This window comes from Bombina bombina, chromosome 1 (genome assembly GCF_027579735.1).
Source record: "Bombina bombina isolate aBomBom1 chromosome 1, aBomBom1.pri, whole genome shotgun sequence".
Classification (NCBI taxonomy): Eukaryota; Metazoa; Chordata; class Amphibia; order Anura; family Bombinatoridae; genus Bombina; species Bombina bombina.
In genome coordinates, this window is record NC_069499.1 from 1486028824 (window position 1) to 1486052229 (window position 23406).

The following is a 23406-nucleotide window of genomic DNA, read 5'->3' on the forward strand; positions in this document are numbered from 1 at the left end:
CCCACCCCTTCATGCAATATCTGCCAAGTGTCTTGTAGTGTATGTTGAGCCAGGGCGTCTAGAATGTGTTTAGCAGTATTTCTCTGTCTCTGTTTTTTATTGGATTGTTGGGTACTTGTTTGTCTAGTCAGTGATTGCAGGTCAATGTTAAAGTCCCCCGCCAGAATTATTCTTAATCTAGACCAGTCAGTCAACAAATTCGAAATAACAGCGAAGAATTTATCTTGTTGTTCATTTGGGGCGTATATGTTGCATAGAAGAATCTCTGTATTCCCCAAACACCCAAAGACCAAAAGGTATCTACCTTCCTTATCCGAAATAGTCTCTCTATGTGTAAAGGGCAATGATGAGTGTATTAAGATAGAGACCCCTCTTTTCTTGGAGTCTAAGGCAGAGTGATACTGCTTTGAGTAGTCTCTTGCCCAATATTTTGGGATAGTGTTTTTCAGGAAATGTGTCTCCTGAAGATAAATAACGTTGGCCCTCAGTCGTCTATAGTGTGACATGGCTGTCCTCCTTTTGACATCAGTGTTTAGACCTCTCGCATTATGCGAGATCAAAACTATCTTAGGGACAGTCATCACAAGTATTGTACCAACATTTCCTCTCAATCCTACCTATGGCATCAGGGACCCCGGACAGCATATCTCCCTCTAAACCTCGGAATCTAAATTTGTACCTTGAAAGTAGAAGCCTGTAAACTTCTCTTTTCCTCCTCTGCCTCCCTAACTGTTTCTTTTTGGCCCTATAACTCTGTAGAGCATTTCCACAAGATGAGCATAGTAATTTTGTACAACAATGTGTGCATTGAGGTATTAACAGTTTAAACAGACAAATATAATAACACAACAGTAAATAACAACTAAACAATTGAGTGCAATTATGTCGAAACCAGCACATGAAATTTGTATTGTGCAATTCCAACATGGAATTTCAGCTTTGCATCACTTACAATAAGTGAGGAGTCCCAGTCCCCATCTGTGAATTCAAGGTTTATTCAGCTTTCTGGCCACAGCTAGTAGCCTCTAGGTCCAAGGGCAGACCACAGAATGTGAGAAAAAGGGTAGGTGTTCTCATCCGAGACATTCACTAATTACCTGGATGTCTCATGCTTTAGACTTCTTTTTACTTGTCACCCTCTTCCATTTTGATCTTTGGGGTTTTGCCTTCAGTGACGACATAGCAGAAGAAGCAGATGTCGAATCCTCCCTTGAGATGTCTGGAGGTTCCAAGTCCAGGAGCTTACAGATTTCCGGGATCTCATCAGTGGTTTTAATAGTAAGCATTTTGCCATTTCGCATCACTTGCAGCGCGAAAGGAAATCCCCATCTTTAGGGGATATTGTTCTTCCTTAGCAGAAGAGTGAGAGGTTTTAGCGCATATCTTCTCTGTAATGTTTTAATGCAAAGGTCTTGGAAAAACTGGACAATGTTGCCCTGGAACTTGAATGTGGGGTTGTTTCTTGCAGCCAATAGAATCCTTTCTCTATCAGGGAACCGTAGAAGCTTAATTATGACGTCCCTTGGTGGTTGGTCTGGTTTGGGTTTTGCTTTGAGGGCCCTATGCGCTCTTTCTATTGGGCACTCAGAGTCCGTCGGTCCTCCCAATATAGCATGGAATAATTGCTGGAGATAACTGTGTAGATCTTCTGCTCCAACGGACTCAGGGATGCCTTTGAGTCTAATGTTAGAGCGTCGGCTTCGATTCTCCAGATCTTCAATTTTTTCTTCTAGATCTTGTATGTGTTGATTGTGGGAGTCAAGAGTCTGTGAGACTGTTGTAATTTCCTCTCCCATTTCCTCTGTGACTGTTTCCAAGGAATCTACTCGGGATCCCAACTCTAGTATTTCTGTTTTGATATCTGTAAGACTATTAGTGACTGTAGTTTGGAAGCTGTCCATCTTTTCCCACAGTTTCTCAAAGTTAGAAGCAATGTCCTGTTTGGATACCAGACCCTGCAGGTCTGCCTTAGTAACGGGAGTGTGTTCTGCAGATTCCTCCTCATTTTCAGAATCAATATCTTCCTCAATTTCCGCCTGGGCGGTTTCCTGAGATTTGGTGATTTTGGAGGCTTTAAAAAAGGTGTCTACTGATAAGGGTTTTAGACCTTTGTCTCCCTTAGGTCCTTTTCTTGTAGCCATGGTGTGTACGGTGATAGATCAGCTGTTTTTAACTACTTTTATTTTTGCGTTTTTTTAAGCATCCAACAGGTACTTCCAACTTTCTTTTTTCCCACTTTGGAGAAGTTCCAATTTCCCCGAACCGCTACTGGGTAGTGGGGTGAGCTGAGTGACTTCTGCGCCCTCTCTATCTCCTCTCACTCTCTCCAGAGATATTTAGTAGATAATGGGTGTCACGCCCCTCACAACTTGTATGAGCATTTCTGCAAATATATCATTTTTATGGTAGGAATGTGTGAAAAGCGATGACACTGCAAGTGATGCAATAATGGGTATAGAGTTAGCTATAGTAGTCCATGTCGGATTGTCTTAGCACAGTGTGCCTTTGGCCGCTACATCTTCTTTATTAACTTTCTCTAGATCTTTGTCAAGCACTCAGAAGAAGAGCTGAGATGGTGTTTAGACATTCTCTCTCCCCCAGGGAAGCTGTCCTCACTGGACGTAGTCGGGAAAGGGAGTTGGGATATGACCTGCTGATTTTTCAGTCAGCAGGAAATGGAGGGGAGAGAAAACCCTTCAGCAGCCCACACACACAAAAATATATAAAATGGTGAGCAGAGAGAGAATTACTGCAGATGACTCTCCTTTCCTTATTATTGCATCCTCTCTCCCTCTCTCTGCGGTATCGGCAGCTTATTGCAGCAAATTAAATACTTTCAACATGGGTAGTGCATTGCCCTGCAAGCTGCAATTTATGATATGAGAGGCTTATATAGCACTTTGTTTGCAGGCTCAATGTTCTTAGTATAGAGTGTGCTAGGGGTGTGCAGAAATATCAGTGCAAGCCAATAAGCTTATGCAAAGCCAGCTGTGGGGTATTAAAAACAAAGAGGGTTCACTTTTAACTTTTCATGTATTTCTTTTCCTATTGTATTGAGAATCCTCTGTATGGTGCACAACTCTGCTTGGGTCACTGTGAGAATGGGTGAGAGGCAGCAGTGCTGCGTGTATAGCCCAGTGCTGCGTGTATAGCGGTACAATAATCTTTAATTTATTGAAGGAAAGTTCTGAGGTGGCTTATACAAAGCTTATGAGTCTTTCTTAGGTAGATAAAAGTGAGAATATCCCTGTTCAGGAGCTCAGTTTAAAAGTTGGGCTCAGACAAAGAGGGGACTCAGCTGCAGAAACTAGCGTGTATTGCTGAGAGCTGGGAACACGCTAGCTAGGAAACCAAAAATGGCGTCTTCGCGCCTTAGTGCAGAAGGAACTCTGTATCAGCGTGGTGGGGATAAAAGTCTTTACACTGGGTGCGCTGTATCCCTATATCTGTGTAACTGTTTAGTTGTGGGCTGCCCCGTCCCCAGCCAATATACACCCGACAGGTACTCACTTTCACAGTTGCCTTTTGAGCCTCAGAAGTATGTCACCCTTTTACTCTCTTCGGGTATCTCAAGCTGCAGCCACTGTGTGTCCAGCCCCGCTCCGGAGCGGATCCCCGGCCCTCCGGAGCGAGATGTAGCGTGGTGCCGCAGCTGTTGCAATATTGGGTAAGTGGATCGCTGGGAAAGTCTGTCGGTATAGCTCCAAATCACCTGCGGTCCTCACCTCTTCAGTGTCCGGAGTAGCCCACAGCAAAGCACCAAGTGACCCAAAGTATGGTCCGCTAAGACAGGCAATTAAGCAGATGACAGATTGCCTCTTAGAAAGTAAAAAGCCCCGCTCTAACTAAAAATAAATAGTTTAATTTCAATATATTTGGAGGAGCTCTGTATAATGGCGACTGCTATGTGCGGTAGTAGACTCCGCCCCCGAGTTTGTTATTTTTAAATGGTACCAGTGTTGTACTATTTACTCTCAGGCAGTACATAGATGAAGATTTCTGCCTGGAGGATGATGATCTTAGCATTTGTAACTAAGGTCCATTGCTGTTCCCACAGAAGCTGAGGAGTACAGGAAAACTTCAGTGTGAGGAACGGTTCTTGCTATTCAGCAATGAGGTATGTTCAGTCATTTTTCTGCAGAGACTGTGTTAACTCAGAAAGGCTGACAGTATCCCCATAAGGGGAAGGTTAAGCAGTAATCCTAGTGTTTAAGAGGTTTTACTAGCTTGCATAAAGGGCTTATTTTTTTGGGGGCACTCAGTTTGTATGAGAGATTGGGACAAACGTTTGGGTGTTCTGGGAGTAACATTTTTTATTGATGGGACATTAGGGTTAATTTGGCTTATTTGGGGTTGTTATAACCCACATGGCTTTCAGACAAGGTTTGTAAGATTTGTGTAGGCCCCAGCAACATCGAGTGTGGTGGGCGGGGCCTATTTTCGCGCCTCTGTTGCGCATTTAGTTATACTGTCAAGCAGCAAGCAACTTCTCCTGAGGTCCTGATATTCTCCTGAGGGCCTAATCGAAGCTTTAGCATCATTTTATCGTTCCCTAAGGGCAGGTAGGGCCACAGCAGAGCTGTGGCAAAGTGCTAATAGGGGTTTAAACCGGTTTTAGACTTTTTTCAATCCGGTTTTGTCATTTGGGGGTTTATTGCTTATTTACTTGTGGTGCAATCCCTCTAAAGCTTAGTAGATACACTGTTAAAATTTCTGAAAATTTGAAGCAATTTTAACCTGTTTTGCAGTTTGTGTATGCCTTTTTTACTCTTAAAGGCACAGTACCGTTTTTGCAAATTGTGTTTTTTTCATTAAATAAAGTGTTTTCCAAGCTTGCTTGTCTCATTACTAGTCTGACATTGAGGAAACTCATTGTTCAATTTGTTTAGAAGCCGTTGTGGAACCCCCTCTTAAAATGTGTCCCACTTGTACTGATATGTCTATAAGTTGCAAACAGCATATTTTGACTTATAACAGTTTGGCATTGGATGATTCTCAGAAGGAAATCAGGTTTTGCCATCTAGTTCTCCCCAAGTTTCACAACCAGTAACGCCTGCACAAGCGACACCAAGTACTTCTAGTGCGTCTAATTCTTTCACCTTGCAAGATATGGCCTCAGTTATGAATACTACTCTCACAGAGGTTTTATCTAAACTGCCAGGGTTGCAAGGGAAGACAGTAGCTCTGGGTTAAGAACAAATGCTGAGCCTTCTGACGCTTTAGTTGCCGTATCTGATATTCCCTCACAATGTTCTGAGGTAGGGATGAGGGATTTGCTATCTGAGGGAGAGATTTCTGATTCAGGAAGGTTGTTCCCTCAGACAGATTCAGATATGACGGCATTTAAATGTAAGCTAGAACACCTCCGTTTATTGCTCAGGGAGGTTTTAGCGACTCTGGATGATTGTGACCCTATTGTAGTTCCAGAGAAATTGTGTAAAATGGACAAATATTTAGAGGTTCCTGTTTACACTGATGTTTTTCCAGTCCCTAAGAGGATTTCGGACATTTTTACTAAGGAGTGGGATAGACCAGGTCTTCCGTTCGCTCCTCCTCCTGTTTTTAAGAAAATGTTTCCCATATCTGACACCATGAGGGACTCATGGCAGACGGTCCCTAAGTTGGAGGGAGCTATTTCTACTCTGGCTAAGCGTACAACTATACCTATTGAAGACAGTTGTGCTTTCATTGATCCTATGGATAAAAAATTAGAGGGTCTCCTAAAGAAAATTTTTGTTCATCAAGGTTTTCTTCTTCAACCTATAGCGTGCATTGTTCCGGTAACCACTGCAGCTGCCTTCTGGTTTGAGGCTCTAGAAGAGGCTCTTCAGGTGGAGACCCCACTAGATGATATTCTGGACAGAATTAAGGCTCTTAAGCTAGCTAATTCTTTTATTACAGGCACCGCTTTTCATCTCGCTAAGTTAGCGGCAAAGAACTCAGGTTTTGCCATTCTAGTGCGTAGAGCATTATGGCTTAAGTCCTGGTCGGCTGATGTGTCATCTAAATCTAAGCTTTTGACCATCCCTTTCAAAGGTAAGACCCTATTCGGGCCTGCTCTGAAAGAGATCATTTCGGACATCACTGGGGGGAAGGGTCATGCCCTCCCTCAAGATAAGTCGAATAAGACAAGGACCAAACAAAATAATTTTCGTTCCTTTCCAAACTTCAAGGGTGGTCCCACTTCCTCTTCCCCTGCTGCAAAGCAAGAGGGGAACTTTGCTCAATTCAAACCAACCTGGAGACCCAACCAGGCTTGGAACAAGGTTAAACAGGCCAAAAAGCCTGCTGCTGCTACTAAGACAGCATGAAGGGGTAGCCCCCGATCCGGGACCGGATCTAGTAGGGGGCAGACTCTCTCTCTTTGCTCAGGCCTGGGCAAGAGACGTTCAGGATTCCTGGGCCGTAGAAATTGTAACCCAGGGGTATCTCCTAGATTTCAAAGATTCTCCTCCAAGGGGGAGATTCCATCTTTCTCAATTGTCTGTAAACCAGACAAAAAGAGAGGCGTTCTTACGCTGTGTAGAGGACCTTTTTACCATGGGAGTGATCTGCCCAGTTCCGAAAGCAGAACAGGGGCAAGGTTTCTACTCCAATCTGTTTGTGGTTCCCAAAAAAGAGGGAACCTTCAGACCAATTCTAGATCTCAAGATCCTAAACCAATTCCTAAGAGTTCCATCCTTCAAGATGGAGACCATTCGGACTATTTTACCAATGATCCAGGAGGGTCAATATATGACCACCGTGGATCTAAAGGATGTGTATTTACACATTCCTATCCACAAAGATAATCACCAGTTCCTAAGGTTTGCCTTTCTGGACAGGCATTACCAGTTTGTGGCTCTTCCCTTCGGGTTGGCCACGGCGCAGAGAATATTCACAAAAGTGCTAGGATCCCTGCTGGCGGTCCTAAGACCGCAGGGCATTGCAGTGGCGTCTTATCTAGACGACATCCTAATTCAAGCGTCGACTTTCCAACTAGCCAAGTCTCACACGGACTTAGTGTTAGCCTTTCTAAGATCTCATGGGTGGAAGGTGAATGTAAAAAAGAGTTCTCTTATTCCTCTCACAAGAGTCCCATTCCTGGGAACTCTGATAGATTCGGTGGACATGAAAATTTTTCTGATGGAGGTCAGGAAATCAAAGATTTTAACCACCTGCCGAGCTCTTCATTCCATTCCTCGGCCGTCAGTGGCTCAGTGTATGGAGGTAATCAGACGTATGGTAGCGGCAATGGACATAGTTCCGTTCGCCTGCTTGCATCTCAGACCACTGCAACTGTGCATGCTCAAACAGTGGAATGGGGATTATGCAGATTTATCTCCTCAGATAATTCTAGATCAAGAGACCAGAGACTCTCTTCTTTGGTGGTTGTCACAGGATCACCTGTCCAGGGGAATGTGTTTCCGCAGGCCAGCGTGGGTTATAGTGAAGATGGACGCCAGCCTACTGGGCTGGGGTGCAGTCTGGAATTCCCTGAAAGCAAAGGGTTTGTGGACTCGGGAAGAGGCCCTCCTACCGATAAATATTCTGGAATTAAGAGCGATATTCAATGCTCTTCAGGCGTGGCCTCAGCTGGCTTCGGCTGGATTCTTCAGGTTTCAGTCGGACAACATCACGACTGTAGCTTATATCAATCATCAGGGGGGAACAAGGAGTTCCTTGGCGATGATAGAAGTTTCCAGGATAATCCGATGGGCAGAGACTCACTCTTGCCATCTATCAGCGATCTACATCCCAGGGGTAGAGAACTGGGAGGCAGATTTTCTAAGTCGTCAGACTTTTCATCCGGGGGAGTGGGAGCTCCATCCGGAGGTGTTTGCTCAACTGGTTCAGCTATGGGGCACACCAGAATTGGATCTGATAGCATCTTGTCAGAACGCCAAACTTCCTTGTTACGGATCCAGGTCCAGAGATCCTCAGGCAGTACTGATAGATGCTCTAGCAGTACCCTGGTCGTTCAACCTGGCTTATGTGTTTCCACCATTTCCTCTCCTTCCCCATTTGATTGCAAGAATCAAACAGGAGAGAACTTCGGTGATTTTGATAGCACCTGCGTGGCCACGCAGGACTTGGTATGCAGACCTGGTGGACATGTCATCTCTACCACCATGGACTCTGCCACTGCGACGGGACCTTCTAATTCAAGGTCCGTTCAAGCATCCAAATCTAATTTCTCTGCAACTGACTGCTTGGAGATTGAACGCTTGATTTTATCAAAGCGGGGTTTCTCTGAATCGGTCATAGATACCTTGATTCAGGCTCGAAAGCCTGTCACCAGGAAAATCTAACATAAGATATGGCGTAAATATCTTTTTTGGTGCAAATCCAAAGGCTACTCATGGAGTAAGATCAGATTTCCTAGGATTTTGTCCTTTCTTCAAGAAGGATTGGAGAAAGGATTGTTAGCTAGTTCCTTAAAGGGACAGATATCTGCTTTGTCTATCCTATTGCACAAGTGTCTGGCTGATGTCCCAGACGTTCAGGCTTTTTGTCAGGCTTTAGTTAGAATCAAGCCTGTGTTTAAACCTGTTGCTCCGCCATGGAGTCTAAATTTAGTTCTTAATGTTCTTCAGGGGGTTCCGTTTGAACCCATGCATTCCATAGATATTAAGCTTCTATCTTGGAAAGTTCTGTTTCTAGTTGCTATACCTTCAGCTCGAAGGGTCTCTGAACTATCTGCATTACAATGTGACTCGCCTTATCTTGTTTTCCATGCTGATAAGGTGGTTTTGCGTACCAAACCTGGGTTCCTCTCTAAGGTTGTTTCTAACAGGAATATCAATCAGGAAATTGTTGTTCCTTCTCTGTGTCCTAATCCTTCTTGTAAGAAGGAACGTCTGTTGCACAACTTGGACGTGGTTTGTGCTTTGAAGTTTTATTTGCAGGCAACCAAAGATTTTCACCAATCATCTTATTTGTTTGTTGTCTATGCTGGAAAGTGCAGAGGTCAAAAGGCTACGGCTACCTCTTTCCTTTTGGCTGAAAAGCATCATCCGTTTGGCTTATGAGACTGCTGGACAGCAGCCTCCTGAAAGAATTACAGCTCACTCCACTAGAGCGGTGGCTTCCACATGGGCTTTTAAAAATGATGCTTCTGTTGAACAGATTTGTAAGGCTGCGACTTGGTCTTCGCTTCATACCTTTTCCCAATTTTACAAATTTGATACTTTTGCTTCTTCGGAGGCTATTTTTGGGAGAAAAGTTCTTCAAGCAGTGGTGCCTTCCGTTTAGGTTCCTGCCTTGTCCCTCCCTTCATCCGTGTCCTAATGCTTTGGTATTGGTATCCCACAAGTAAGGATGAATCCGTGGACTCGGTACATCTTGCAAAAGAAAACAAAAATTATGCTTACCTGATAAATTTCTTTCTTTTGCGATGTACTGAGTCCACGGCCCGCCCTGTCTATTGAAGACAGATAGTATTTTTTATTGAAAACTTCAGTCACCTTTGCACCTTATAGTTTCTCCTTTTTCTTCCTTGGCCTTCGGTCGAATGACTGGGGGGAGGAGTTAAGGGGGCAGCTATATAGACAGCTCTGCTGTGGTGCTCTCTTTGCTACTTCCTGTCAGGAAGGACAATATCCCACAAGTAAGGATGAATCCGTGGACTCGGTACATCGCAAAAGAAAGAAATTTATCAGGTAAGCATAAATTTTGTTTTTTGGTTGCTATTTCTTCTGCTCGCAGAGTTTCTGAGCTTTCGGCATTACAATGTGATTCTCCTTATCTTATTTTCCATGTGGAAAAGGTGGTGTTACGTACCAAACCTGGTTTTCTTCCTAAGGTTGTTTCTAATAAGAATATTAATCAGGAAATTGTTGTTCCTTCCCTGTGTCCTAATCCTTCTTCTAAGAAGGAGCGTCTGTTACATAATTTGGACGTGGTCCGTGCCTTGAAGTTCTACTTACAGGCGACTAAGGATGTTCGTCAATCGTCTTCCTTGTTTGTCGTTTTTTCGGGGAAACGTAGGGGTCAGAAAGCTACGGCTACCTCTCTTTCCTTTTGGCTGAAGAGTATCATCCGTTTTGCATATGAGACTGCTGGACAGCAGCCTCCTGAAAGAATTACGGCTCATTCCACTAGGGCTGTGGCTTCCTCATGGGCATTCAAAAATGATGCTTCTGTTGAACAGATTTGCAAGGCTGCAACTTGGTCCTCTCTTCACACTTTTTCCAAATTTTACAAATTCGATACTTTTGCCTCGTCTGAGGCTGTTTTTGGGAGGAAAGTTCTTCAAGCAGTGGTGCCTTCCATTTAAGTTCCCTGTCTTGTTCCTCCCGTTTCATCCGTGTACTATAGCTTTGGTATTGTATCCCACAAGTAAGGATGAAATCCGTGGACTCATCGTATCTTGTAAAAGAAAAGGAAATTTATTCTTACCTGATAAATTTGTTTCTTTTACAATACGATGAGTCTACAGCCCACCCTGTTTTTTTGAGACAGGTCTTTAATTTTGTTAAACTTCAGTCACCTCTGCACCTTGGCTTTTCCTTTCTCTTCCTAACTTCTGTCGAATGACTGGAGTGGGAGGGAAGGGAGGAGCTATATATACAGCTCTGCTGTGGTGCTCTTTATCTCCTCCTGCTGACCAGGAGGCGATATTCCACAAGTAAGGATGAAATCCGTGGACTCATCGTATCGTAAAAGAAACAAATTTATCAGGTAAGAATAAATTTCCTTTTTTGAGTACCTTGTCCATTATAAAAAAATATTATTGTTAAAACAAAATGTTTCAAAGCTTTCATTATTTTATTTAATTTTTTTAGCTTTTGATATGGGCATTAGAGTTTTTTAATGTGATTCTCCAATCTTTGTTTTTACAAAAAAAAAAAAAAATAACATTTTGGAAATGCATTTTCAATAATATTTTCCCAGGTATTGCTACTATATATGGCCACAGAGTTACAGACATGGACGAAATTCAAGAGCTGAGAAAGGTTATGGGAACTTGTCAACAAACAGATATAAATTTTGATGTTCTCACAGTGGAAGAAAATCTCTCAATATTTGCCTCACTAAGGGGCATAGATAATAAAACCAAAGAGCAAGAGGTAAGGAAACTTACGGATGTACCACCAATGACAGCATTTCCTCATTTCTTTATAAAAGTACACTTTATATTTAAATGGGCACTAAAGTCAGAAGCAGGCATACAGGTGTATGATCCAATCACTATATTGCAGAAAGGGGTGTTCCATTATTTTATTAAATGTTTAATTCCTTCAAAAGCTTGGCATTTATTTACTGATAAAGTGCTCTAAAGAAGGTTTTATTTATATACTAATTATAATTGAAATACTATGCTCAAAAGTCCTAAAATCTTAACTTCTTATTTTTTTCATAAGATGGGCAGATTTTCTGTACACAATATGGTGGCTGCCACCATATTGTAAAGGCAAATCCACACATTTCTTCTTTAAGTGTGATCTCAGTTTTTTTAGTGAGTATTCCAAGGGGCCAGACATGGTATAGGTGGAGAATGGGCCCCCCCTGTAAATTCACTAGTGATTTCAGGGCCAGATTGTCATCCTTAAGGGGTAAGCCGGTCTCAACAAAGACCTCTGAGACCCCTGGAGGAAACTGTAAATAAACAGACAAGGAGTTCCCCATGATTGGCATGGTATGCACGTATGCACACCTCAATAGCTCTGTAGCTTTTATTGCCTCAATGCTTTTTATCTACACACTATGTAGTCTTTTTCAAGAGTGACACAATTGCTACTATTACAGGACCAGAAGCAGTTCTTAAAGCCAGAAACTCCTCCTATTAGTGCAATACCAATCAGTATTCTCAGTATTATAAGGTACTCAGTATGCAACATAATCCGGATATCCACACTACTCTGTTTACATTACGTTATGTTAAAACTGTAGAATGTAAAACAATATAACAATACAATCTATATGCTCTACAGTCCTACATAGGAGTATCCATCACTTGTTTTCATGGTATGCCATACTTGCATAGTAACCTACAGTATCTCACAAAAGTGAGTACACCCCTCACATTTTTGTAAATATTTTATTATATATTTTCATGTGATAACACTAAAGAAATGACACTTTGCTACAATGTAAAGTAGTGATTGTACAGCCTGTATAACAGTGTAAATTTGCTGTCCCCTCAAAATAACTCAACACACAGTCATTAATGTCTAAAACGTTGGCAACAAAAGTTAGTACACCCCTAAGTGGAAATGTCGAAATTGGGCCCAAAGTGTCAATATTGTGGCCACCATTAATTTCCAGCACTGCCTTATCCCTCTTGGGCATGGAGTTCACAAGAGCTTCACAGGTTGCCACTGGAGTCCTCTTTTACTCCTCCATGATGACATCACAGAGCTGGTGGATGTTAGAGAACTTGCGCTCCCCCACCTTCAGTTTGAGGATGCCCCACATATGCTCAATAGGGTTTAGGTCTGGAGACATGCTTGGCCAGTCGATCACCTTTACCCTTAGCTTCTTTAGCAAGACAGTGGCCATCTTAGAGGTGTGTTTGGGGTCGTTATCATGTTGGAATACTGCCCTAAGGCCCAGTCTCCGAAGGGAGGGGATCATGCTCTGCTTCAGTATGTCACAGTACATGTCCCCTCAATGAACTGTAGCTCCCCAGTGCCGGCAGCACTCATGCAGGCCCAGACCATGACACTCCCACCACCATGCTTGACTGTTGTCTTTGTACTCCTCACCTGGTTGCCGCCACACACGCTTGACAACATCTGAACCAAATAAGTTTATCTTGGTCTCAGGACATGGTTCCAGTAATCCATGTCCTTAGTCTGCTTGTCTTCAGCAAACTGTTTGCGTTTGCGGGCTTTCTTGTGCATCTTTAGAAGAGGCTTCCTTCTGGTACGACAGCCATGCAGACCAATTTGATGCAGTGTGCGGCGTATGGTCTAAGCACTGTCAGGCTGACCCCCCACCCCTTCAACCTCTGCAGCAATGCTGACAGCACTCATACATCTATTTCCCAAAGACAACCTCTGCATATGACGCTGAGCACGTGCATGCAACTTCTTTGGTCGACCATGGTGAGGTCTGTTCTGAGTGGAACATGTCCTGTGAAACCACTGTATGGTCTTGCCCACCGTGCTGCAGCTCAGTTTTAGGGTCTTGGCAATCTTCTTATAGACTAGGCCATCTTTATGTAGAGCGACAATTCTTTTTTTCAGATCCTCAGAGATTTCTTTGCCATGAGGTGCCATGTTGAACTTCCAGTGACCAGTATGAGAGAGTGTGAGAGCGATAACACCAAATTTAACACACCTGCTCCCCATTCACACCTGAGACCTTGTAACACGAACGAGTCACATGACACCATGGAGGGAAAATTGCTAATTGGGCCCAATTTGGACATTTTCACTTAGGGGTGTACTCACTTTTATTGCCAATGGTTTAGACATTAATGACTGCGTGTTGAGTTATTTTGAGGGGACAGCAATTTTACACTGTTATACAGGCTGTACACTCATTACTTTACATTGTAGCAAAGTGTCATTTCTTTAGTGTTTGTCACATGAAAAGATATAATAAAATATTTACAAAAATGTGAGGGGTGTACTCACTTTTGTGAGATACTGTATATTACATGTGTAACCTATATTACATGTGTTGCATGTGCTTACACATGATCATACGTGCTTCATAAATTATACTGCAAGATCAAACACAACAATTAAAAATATTAGCTAACTTAATCTAAATTCATCATTTTGATTACTTATTGTTACATACCAGAGAAGCATCCTGCACACACGCTCCGCCCACCTATTCTGTGGATATTTTGGGCGGAGCTTGGCAGACATTTTCGGCTGCTAACAACTGATGATTATTTAAAAGCTTTCATGTACTTCTTACAAGCTTATAGATGTGGAACACACTGCAAGATGCTTGTCTGATATGTAACAATAAGTAATAAAGAATGAGAAGTGGGTCTAGACTGTCCCTTTAAATATACATTTTTACTAATTTATCTTGCAATGAGCGACAATCAAAGGAACAGTAAAGCCAAAATTAATGTTTCATGATTTGGATAGAGCATGCAATTTTAAACAGCTTTCTAATTTTCTTCGTTCTCTTGGTATCCTTTGTTGAAAAACATACCCAGGTTTGCTTAGGAGCTGCAATGTCACTACTGTGAGCTAGCTGCTAATTGGTGGCTGCACATATATGCCTTTTGTCATTAGGTCACCTGGTGTGTTCAGCTAGCTTCTATTAGTGCAGTACTGTTCCTTCACAAAGGATACAAGAGAATGAAATAAATAATAGCAGCAAATTGTAAAGTTATTTAAATTTGTATGGTCTAAATCAGTGATTTTTTTTTTTTTTTTTGCCGTGGCACACTTTTTTACATTAAAAAATCCCGTGGCACACCACCATCCCAAAATTTAAAAAAAATCACACATTGTAGCCTAATACAGCATATATATATATACACATACATACAAACACACACATACTGTATGTATTGTGCTGTTATGCCATGCCTCCTACAAACTACCCCTGCACTGGGAGTAAAAAACAAGCAAAGTTTAAAAAATATGTCACACTGTTGTCAGTCTGCCGTGGCACACCTGAGGATCTCTCACGGCACACTAGTGTGCCATGGCACACTGGTTGAAAAACACTGGTCTAAATCAGTGTTTCTCAACCACGTGCTCAAGTACCCCCAACAGGCCAGGTTTTCATTATAGCTGAACCAGTGCACATGTGAAATAATCGGCTTATGGGTGAAAGCAGGTTAGTAACCATGGGGTTACTAATCAGCTGAATACTTCACCTGTGCACTGGTTCAGCGATAATGAAAACCTGGCCTGTTGGGGGTACTTGAGGACCGCGGTTGAGAAACACTGCTCTAAATCATGATATAAAAAAATGGATTTCATGTCCATCTAAAACTATATCTGTTTATATTATTTGAAATCATTGCATATCAAAGACATTCTGTATATACTGTATTTCAATTACCCTGATGGTGAGATATAATCCCTAAGCTGTACAGTGGTGATTTGTTATATACTGTATATTAGTATGTAACATAAGCACTGTGAGCTGTTTAGTTTTTCTGCATGTCTTTTTTCTCAACCTCTTTTTCTGACTAGATAAATAAAATTCTATATGATTTGGATATGCACGCAGTGAAGCACAACCAAGTCAGTAAACTGAGTGTTGGCCAAAAGAGGAAGCTATCAGTGGCTATTGCTATACTTGGGGACCCCAAGGTAAGACATACTTAACTTAACTTCACTTAACTTAACTTATCTTCAGACACACATAGTGTAGATTTAATAGCACACTTTTACTCTATGAACTGTGCCTGTCACACACTGGTATTTCCTGATTTAAGGCCTCTTTTTATGATGTTTATTGTAGGTTTTACTTTTGGATGAACCTACTGCAGGTATGGACTCTTGCTCCCGTTATACAGTTTGGAACCTTCTGAGGAACAGGAAGAGCAATCATGTCATTGTTTTCAGCACACACATTATGGAAGAAGCTGATATACTAGCTGGTAATTGTACCAATACTGTTTTTAAATTAATTTATCTAATTCATTCTCTCAAAAGCTGGAATAGGGGGTCTTCAGAATTTCTATAAAGATACATCTCTATAAATGTAAAATTACTCTCTTTATTAGTTGTAACAGAGGAGGGATACTGTGCAGAAGAGGCTGAAGATAATTACTATCTCTATTAGCTGTAACGGAGGTGGGATACTGTCCAGAAGAGTCTGAAGATAATTACTCTCTCTATTAGTTGTAACAGAGGAGGGATACTGTCCAGAAGAGTCTGAAGATAATTACTCTCTCTATTAGTTGTAACAGAGGAGGGATACTGTCCAGAAGAGTCTGAAAATAATTACTCTCTCTATTAGTTGTAACAGAGGAGGGATACTGTCCAGAAGAGTCTGAAGATACTTACTCTCTCTATTAGTTGTAACAGAGGAGGGATACTGTCCAGAAGAGTCTAAAGATAATTACTCTCTCTATTAGTTGTAACAGAGTAGGGATACTGTGCAGAAGAGGCTGAAGATAATTACTATCTCTATTAGTTGTAACAGAGGAGGAATACTGTGCAGAAGAGTCTGAAGATAATTACTCTCTCTATTAGTTGTCACAGAGGAGGGATACTGTCCAGAAGAGCAGGAAGATAATTACTCTCTCTATTAGTTGTAACAGAGCAGGTATACTGTGCAGAAAAGTCCGAAGATAATTACTCTCTCTATTAGTTGTCACAGAGGAAATATACTGTGCAGAAGAGGCTGAAGATAATTACTATCTCTATTAGTTGTAACAGAGGAGGGATACTATCCAGAAGAGTCTGAAGATAGTTACTCTCTCTATTAGTTGTAACAGAGGAGGGATACTGTCCAGAAGAGTCTGAAGAAAATTACTCTCTCTATTAGTTGTAACAGAGTAGGGATACTGTGCAGAAGAGGCTGAAGATAATTACTCTCTATTAGTTGTTACAGAAAAGGGACACTGTGCAGAAGAGGCTGAAGATAATTACTCTCTATGAGTTGTAAAAGAGGAGGATACTGTGCAGAAGAGGCTGAAGATAATTACTCTCTATTAGTTGTCACAGAAAAGGGATACTGTGCAGAAGAGGCTGAAGATAATTACTCTCTATTAGTTGTAACAGAGGAGGATACTGTGCAGAAGAGGCTGAAGATAATTACTCTCTCTATTAGTTGTAACAGAGGAGGGATACTGTGCAGAAGAGGCTGAAGATAATTACTCTCTCTATTAGTTGTCACAGAGGAGGGATACTGTGCAGAAGAGTCTGAAGATAATTACTCTCTCTATTAGTTTTCACAGAAGAGGGATACTGTGCAGAAGAGGCTGACGATAATTACTCTCTCTATTAGTTGTCACAGAGGAGGGATACTGTGCATAAGAGGCTGAAGATAATTACTCTCTATTAGTTGTAACAGAGGAGGGATACTGTGCAGAAGAGGCTGAAGATAATTACTCTCTCTATTAGTTGTAACAGAGGAGGGATACTGTGCAGAAGAGTCTGAAGATAATTACTCTCTCTATTACTTGTCACAGAGGAGGAATACTGTGCAGAAGAGTCTGAAGATAATTACTCTATTAGTTGTAACAGAGGAGGGATACTGTGCAGAAGAGGCTGAAGATAATTACTCTCTCTATTAGTTGTAACAGAGGAGGGATACTGTGCAGAAGAGTCTGAAGATAATTACTCTATTAGTTGTAACAGAGGAGGGATACTGTGCAGAAGAGTCTGAAGATAATTACTCTATTAGTTGTAACAGAGGAGGGATACTGTGCAGAAGAGTCTGAAGATAATTACTCTCTATATTAGTTGTAACAGAGGAGGAATACTGTGCAGAAGAGTCTGAAGATAATTACTCTCTCTATTAGTTGTAACAGAGGAGGTATACTGTGCAGAAGAGGCTGAAGATAATTACTCTCTCTATTAGTTGTCACAGAGGAGGAATACTGTGCAGAAGAGTCTGAAGATAATTACTCTCTCTATTAGTTTTCACAGAAGAGGGATACTGTGCAGAAGAGGCTGACGATAATTACTCTGTCTATTAGTTGTCACAGAGGAGGGATACTGTGCATAAGAGGCTGAAGATAATTACTCTCTATTAGTTGTAACAGAGGAGGAATACTGTGCAGAAGAGGCTGAAGATAATTACTCTCTCTATTAGTTGTAACAGAGGAGGGATACTGTGCAGAAGAGTCTGAAGATAATTACTCTCTCTATTACTTGTCACAGAGGAGGAATACTGTGCAGAAGAGTCTGAAGATAATTACTCTATTAGTTGTAACAGAGGAGGGATACTGTGCAGAAGAGGCTGAAGATAATTACTCTCTCTATTAGTTGTAACAGAGGAGGGATACTGTCCAGAAGAGTCTGAAAATAATTACTCTCTCTATTAGTTGTAACAGAGGAGGGATACTGTCCAGAAGAGTCTGAAGATAATTACTCTCTCTATTAGTTGTAACAGAGGAGGGATACTGTCCAGAAGAGTCTAAAGATAATTACTCTCTCTATTAGTTGTAACAGAGTAGGGATACTGTGCAGAAGAGGCTGAAGATAATTACTATCTCTATTAGTTGTAACAGAGGAGGAATACTGTGCAGAAGAGTCTGAAGATAATTACTCTCTCTATTAGTTGTCACAGAGGAGGGATACTGTCCAGAAGAGCAGGAAGATAATTACTCTCTCTATTAGTTGTCACAGAGGAGGGATACTGTGCATAAGAGGCTGAAGATAATTACTCTCTATTAGTTGTAACAGAGGAGGGATACTGTGCAGAAGAGGCTGAAGATAATTACTCTCTCTATTAGTTGTAACAGAGGAGGGATACTGTGCAGAAGAGTCTGAAGATAATTACTCTCTCTATTACTTGTCACAGAGGAGGAATACTGTGCAGAAGAGTCTGAAGATAATTACTCTATTAGTTGTAACAGAGGAGGGATACTGTGCAGAAGAGGCTGAAGATAATTACTCTCTCTATTAGTTGTAACAGAGGAGGGATACTGTGCAGAAGAGTCTGAAGATAATTACTCTATTAGTTGTAACAGAGGAGGGATACTGTGCAGAAGAGTCTGAAGATAATTACTCTATTAGTTGTAACAGAGGAGGGATACTGTGCAGAAGAGTCTGAAGATAATTACTCTCTATATTAGTTGTAACAGAGGAGGAATACTGTGCAGAAGAGTCTGAAGATAATTACTCTCTCTATTAGTTGTAACAGAGGAGGTATACTGTGCAGAAGAGGCTGAAGATAATTACTCTCTCTATTAGTTGTCACAGAGGAGGAATACTGTGCAGAAGAGTCTGAAGATAATTACTCTCTCTATTAGTTTTCACAGAAGAGGGATACTGTGCAGAAGAGGCTGACGATAATTACTCTGTCTATTAGTTGTCACAGAGGAGGGATACTGTGCATAAGAGGCTGAAGATAATTACTCTCTATTAGTTGTAACAGAGGAGGAATACTGTGCAGAAGAGGCTGAAGATAATTACTCTCTCTATTAGTTGTAACAGAGGAGGGATACTGTGCAGAAGAGTCTGAAGATAATTACTCTCTCTATTACTTGTCACAGAGGAGGAATACTGTGCAGAAGAGTCTGAAGATAATTACTCTATTAGTTGTAACAGAGGAGGGATACTGTGCAGAAGAGGCTGAAGATAATTACTCTCTCTATTAGTTGTAACAGAGGAGGGATACTGTCCAGAAGAGTCTGAAAATAATTACTCTCTCTATTAGTTGTAACAGAGGAGGGATACTGTCCAGAAGAGTCTGAAGATAATTACTCTCTCTATTAGTTGTAACAGAGGAGGGATACTGTCCAGAAGAGTCTAAAGATAATTACTCTCTCTATTAGTTGTAACAGAGTAGGGATACTGTGCAGAAGAGGCTGAAGATAATTACTATCTCTATTAGTTGTAACAGAGGAGGAATACTGTGCAGAAGAGTCTGAAGATAATTACTCTCTCTATTAGTTGTCACAGAGGAGGGATACTGTCCAGAAGAGCAGGAAGATAATTACTCTCTCTATTAGTTGTAACAGAGCAGGTATACTGTGCAGAAAAGTCCGAAGATAATTACTCTCTCTATTAGTTGTCACAGAGGAAATATACTGTGCAGAAGAGGCTGAAGATAATTACTATCTCTATTAGTTGTAACAGAGGAGGGATACTATCCAGAAGAGTCTGAAGATAGTTACTCTCTCTATTAGTTGTAACAGAGGAGGGATACTGTGCAGAAGAGTCTGAAGATAATTACTATCTCTATTAGTTGTAACAGAGGAGGGATACTATCCAGAAGAGTCTGAAGATAATTACTCTCTCTATTAGTTGTCACAGAGGAGGGATACTGTGCAGAAGAGTCTGAAGATAATTACTCTCTCTATTAGTTTTCACAGAAGAGGGATACTGTGCAGAAGAGGCTGACGATAATTACTCTCTCTATTAGTTGTCACAGAGGAGGGATACTGTGCATAAGAGGCTGAAGATAATTACTCTCTATTAGTTGTAACAGAGTAGGGATACTGTGCAGAAGAGGCTGAAGATAATTACTCTCTATTAGTTGTTACAGAAAAGGGACACTGTGCAAAAGAGGCTGAAGATAATTACTCTCTATGAGTTGTAAAATTACTATCTCTATTAGTTGTAACAGAGGAGGGATACTATCCAGAAGAGTCTGAAGATAGTTACTCTCTCTATTAGTTGTAACAGAGGAGGGATACTGTCCAGAAGAGTCTGAAGAAAATTACTCTCTCTATTAGTTGTAACAGAGTAGGGATACTGTGCAGAAGAGGCTGAAGATAATTACTCTCTATTAGTTGTTACAGAAAAGGGACACTGTGCAGAAGAGGCTGAAGATAATTACTCTCTATGAGTTGTAAAAGAGGAGGATACTGTGCAGAAGAGGCTGAAGATAATTACTCTCTATTAGTTGTCACAGAAAAGGGATACTGTGCAGAAGAGGCTGAAGATAATTACTCTCTATTAGTTGTAACAGAGGAGGATACTGTGCAGAAGAGGCTGAAGATAATTACTCTCTCTATTAGTTGTAACAGAGGAGGGATACTGTGCAGAAGAGGCTGAAGATAATTACTCTCTCTATTAGTTGTCACAGAGGAGGGATACTGTGCAGAAGAGTCTGAAGATAATTACTCTCTCTATTAGTTTTCACAGAAGAGGGATACTGTGCAGAAGAGGCTGACGATAATTACTCTCTCTATTAGTTGTCACAGAGGAGGGATACTGTGCATAAGAGGCTGAAGATAATTACTCTCTATTAGTTGTAACAGAGGAGGGATACTGTGCAGAAGAGGCTGAAGATAATTACTCTCTCTATTAGTTGTAACAGAGGAGGGATACTGTGCAGAAGAGTCTGAAGATAATTACTCTCTCTATTACTTGTCACAGAGGAGGAATACTGAGCAGAAGAGTCTGAAGATAATTACTCTCTCTATTAGTTGTCACAGAGGAGGAATACTGTGCAGAAGAGTCTGAAGATAATTACTCTCTCTATTAGTTTTCACAGAAGAGGGATACTGTGCAGAAGAGGCTGACGATAATTACTCTCTCTATTAGTTGTCACAGAGGAGGGATACTGTGCATAAGAGGCTGAAGATAATTACTCTCTATTAGATGTAACAGAGGAGGAATACTGTGCAGAAGAGGCTGAAGATAATTACTCTCTCTATTAGTTGTAACAGAGGAGGGATACTGTGCAGAAGAGTCTGAAGATAATTACTCTCTCTATTACTTGTCACAGAGGAGGAATACTGTGCAGAAGAGTCTGAAGATAATTACTCTATTAGTTGTAACAGAGGAGGGATACTGTGCAGAAGAGGCTGAAGATAATTACTCTATTAGTTGTAACAGAGGAGGGATACTGTGCAGAAGAGTCTGAAGATAATTACTCTATTAGTTGTAACAGAGGAGGGATACTGTGCAGAAGAGTCTGAAGATAATTACTCTATTAGTTGTAACAGAGGAGGGATACTGTGCAGAAGAGTCTGAAGATAATTACTCTATTAGTTGTAACAGAGGAGGGATACTGTGCAGAAGAGTCTGAAGATAATTACTCTCTATATTAGTTGTAACAGAGGAGGAATACTGTGCAGAAGAGTCTGAAGATAATTACTCTCTCTATTAGTTGTAACAGAGGAGGTATACTGTGCAGAAGAGGCTGAAGATAGTTACTCTCTCTATTAGTTGTCACAGAGGAGGAATACTGTGCAGAAGAGTCTGAAGATAATTACTCTATTAGTTTTCACAGAGGAGGGATACTGTGCAGAAGAGGCTGAATATAATTACTATCTCTATTAGTTGTCACATAAGAGGGATACTGTGCAGAAGAGGCTGAAGATAATTACTCTCTATTAGTTGTCACAGAAAAGGGATACTGTGCAGAAGAGGCTGAAGATAATTACTCTCTATTAGTTGTAACAGAGGAGGGATACTGTGCAGAAGAGGCTGAAGATAATTACTCTCTCTATTAGTTGTAACAGAGGAGGCATACTGTGCAGAAGAGTCTGAAGATAATTACTCTATTAGTTGTAACAGAGGAGGGATACTGTGCAGAAGAGGCTGAAGATAATTACTCTCTCTATTAGTTGTCACAGAGGAGGGATACTGTGCAGAAGAGGCTTAAGATAATTACTCTCTCTATTAGTTGTCACAGAGGAGGAATACTGTGCAGAAGAGTCTGAAGATAATTACTCTATTAGTTGTAACAGAGGAGGGATACTGTGCAGAAGAGTCTGAAGATAATTACTCTATTAGTTGTAACAGAGGAGGGATACTGTGCAGAAGAGTCTGAAGATAATTACTCTCTATATTAGTTGTAACAGAGGAGGAATACTGTGCAGAAGAGTCTGAAGATAATTACTCTATTAGTTGTAACAGAGGAGGGATACTGTGCAGAAGAGTCTGAAGATAATTACTCTATTAGTTGTAACAGAGGAGGGATACTGTGCAGAAGAGTCTGAAGATAATTACTCTATTAGTTGTAACAGAGGAGGGATACTGTGCAGAAGAGTCTGAAGATAATTACTCTCTATATTAGTTGTAACAGAGGAGGAATACTGTGCAGAAGAGTCTGAAGATAATTACTCTCTCTATTAGTTGTAACAGAGGAGGTATACTGTGCAGAAGAGGCTGAAGATAATTACTCTCTCTATTAGTTGTCACAGAGGAGGAATACTGTGCAGAAGAGTCTGAAGATAATTACTCTATTAGTTTTCACAGAGGAGGGATACTGTGCAGAAGAGGCTGAAGATAATTACTATCTCTATTAGTTGTCACATAAGAGGGATACTGTGCAGAAGAGGCTGAAGATAATTACTCTCTATTAGTTGTCACAGAAAAGGGATACTGTGCAGAAGAGGCTGAAGATAATTACTCTCTATTAGTTGTAACAGAGGAGGGATACTGTGCAGAAGAGGCTGAAGATAATTACTCTCTCTATTAGTTGTAACAGAGGAGGGATACTGTGCAGAAGAGTCTGAAGATAATTACTCTCTCTATTAGTTGTCACAGAGGAGGAATACTGTGCAAAAGAGTCTGAAGATAATTACTCTATTAGTTGTAACAGAGGAGGGATACTGTGCAGAAGAGGCTGAAGATAATTACTCTCTCTATTAGTTGTCACAGAGGAGGGATACTGTGCAGAAGAGGCTTAAGATAATTACTCTCTTTATTAGTTGTCACAGAGGAGGAATACTGTGCAGAAGAGTTTGAAGATAATTACTCTATTAGTTTTCACAGAGGAGGGATACTGTGCAGAAGAGGCTGAAGATAATTACTCTCTCTATTAGTTGTAACAGAGGAGGGATACTGTGCAGAAGAGTCTGAAGATAATTACTCTCTCTATTAGTTGTCACAGAGGAGGAATACTGTGCAGAAGAGTTTG

General features: G+C 41.1%; 1 protein-coding gene across 2 annotated transcripts in view; it reads left to right on the top strand.

Annotated features, from left to right (window-relative positions):
• ABCA5 (ATP binding cassette subfamily A member 5) overlaps positions 1 to 23406 on the top strand; it is a 477891-nt gene that overhangs the window by 221267 nt on the left and 233218 nt on the right. For both annotated transcript variants that reach the window (XM_053707235.1, XM_053707226.1), the window contains exons 13-15: positions 10876 to 11051; positions 15102 to 15221; positions 15373 to 15511. In XM_053707235.1, the coding sequence (XP_053563210.1) occupies positions 10876 to 11051; positions 15102 to 15221; positions 15373 to 15511 (435 nt within the window). The remainder of the gene's footprint in view (positions 1 to 10875; positions 11052 to 15101; positions 15222 to 15372; positions 15512 to 23406) is intronic.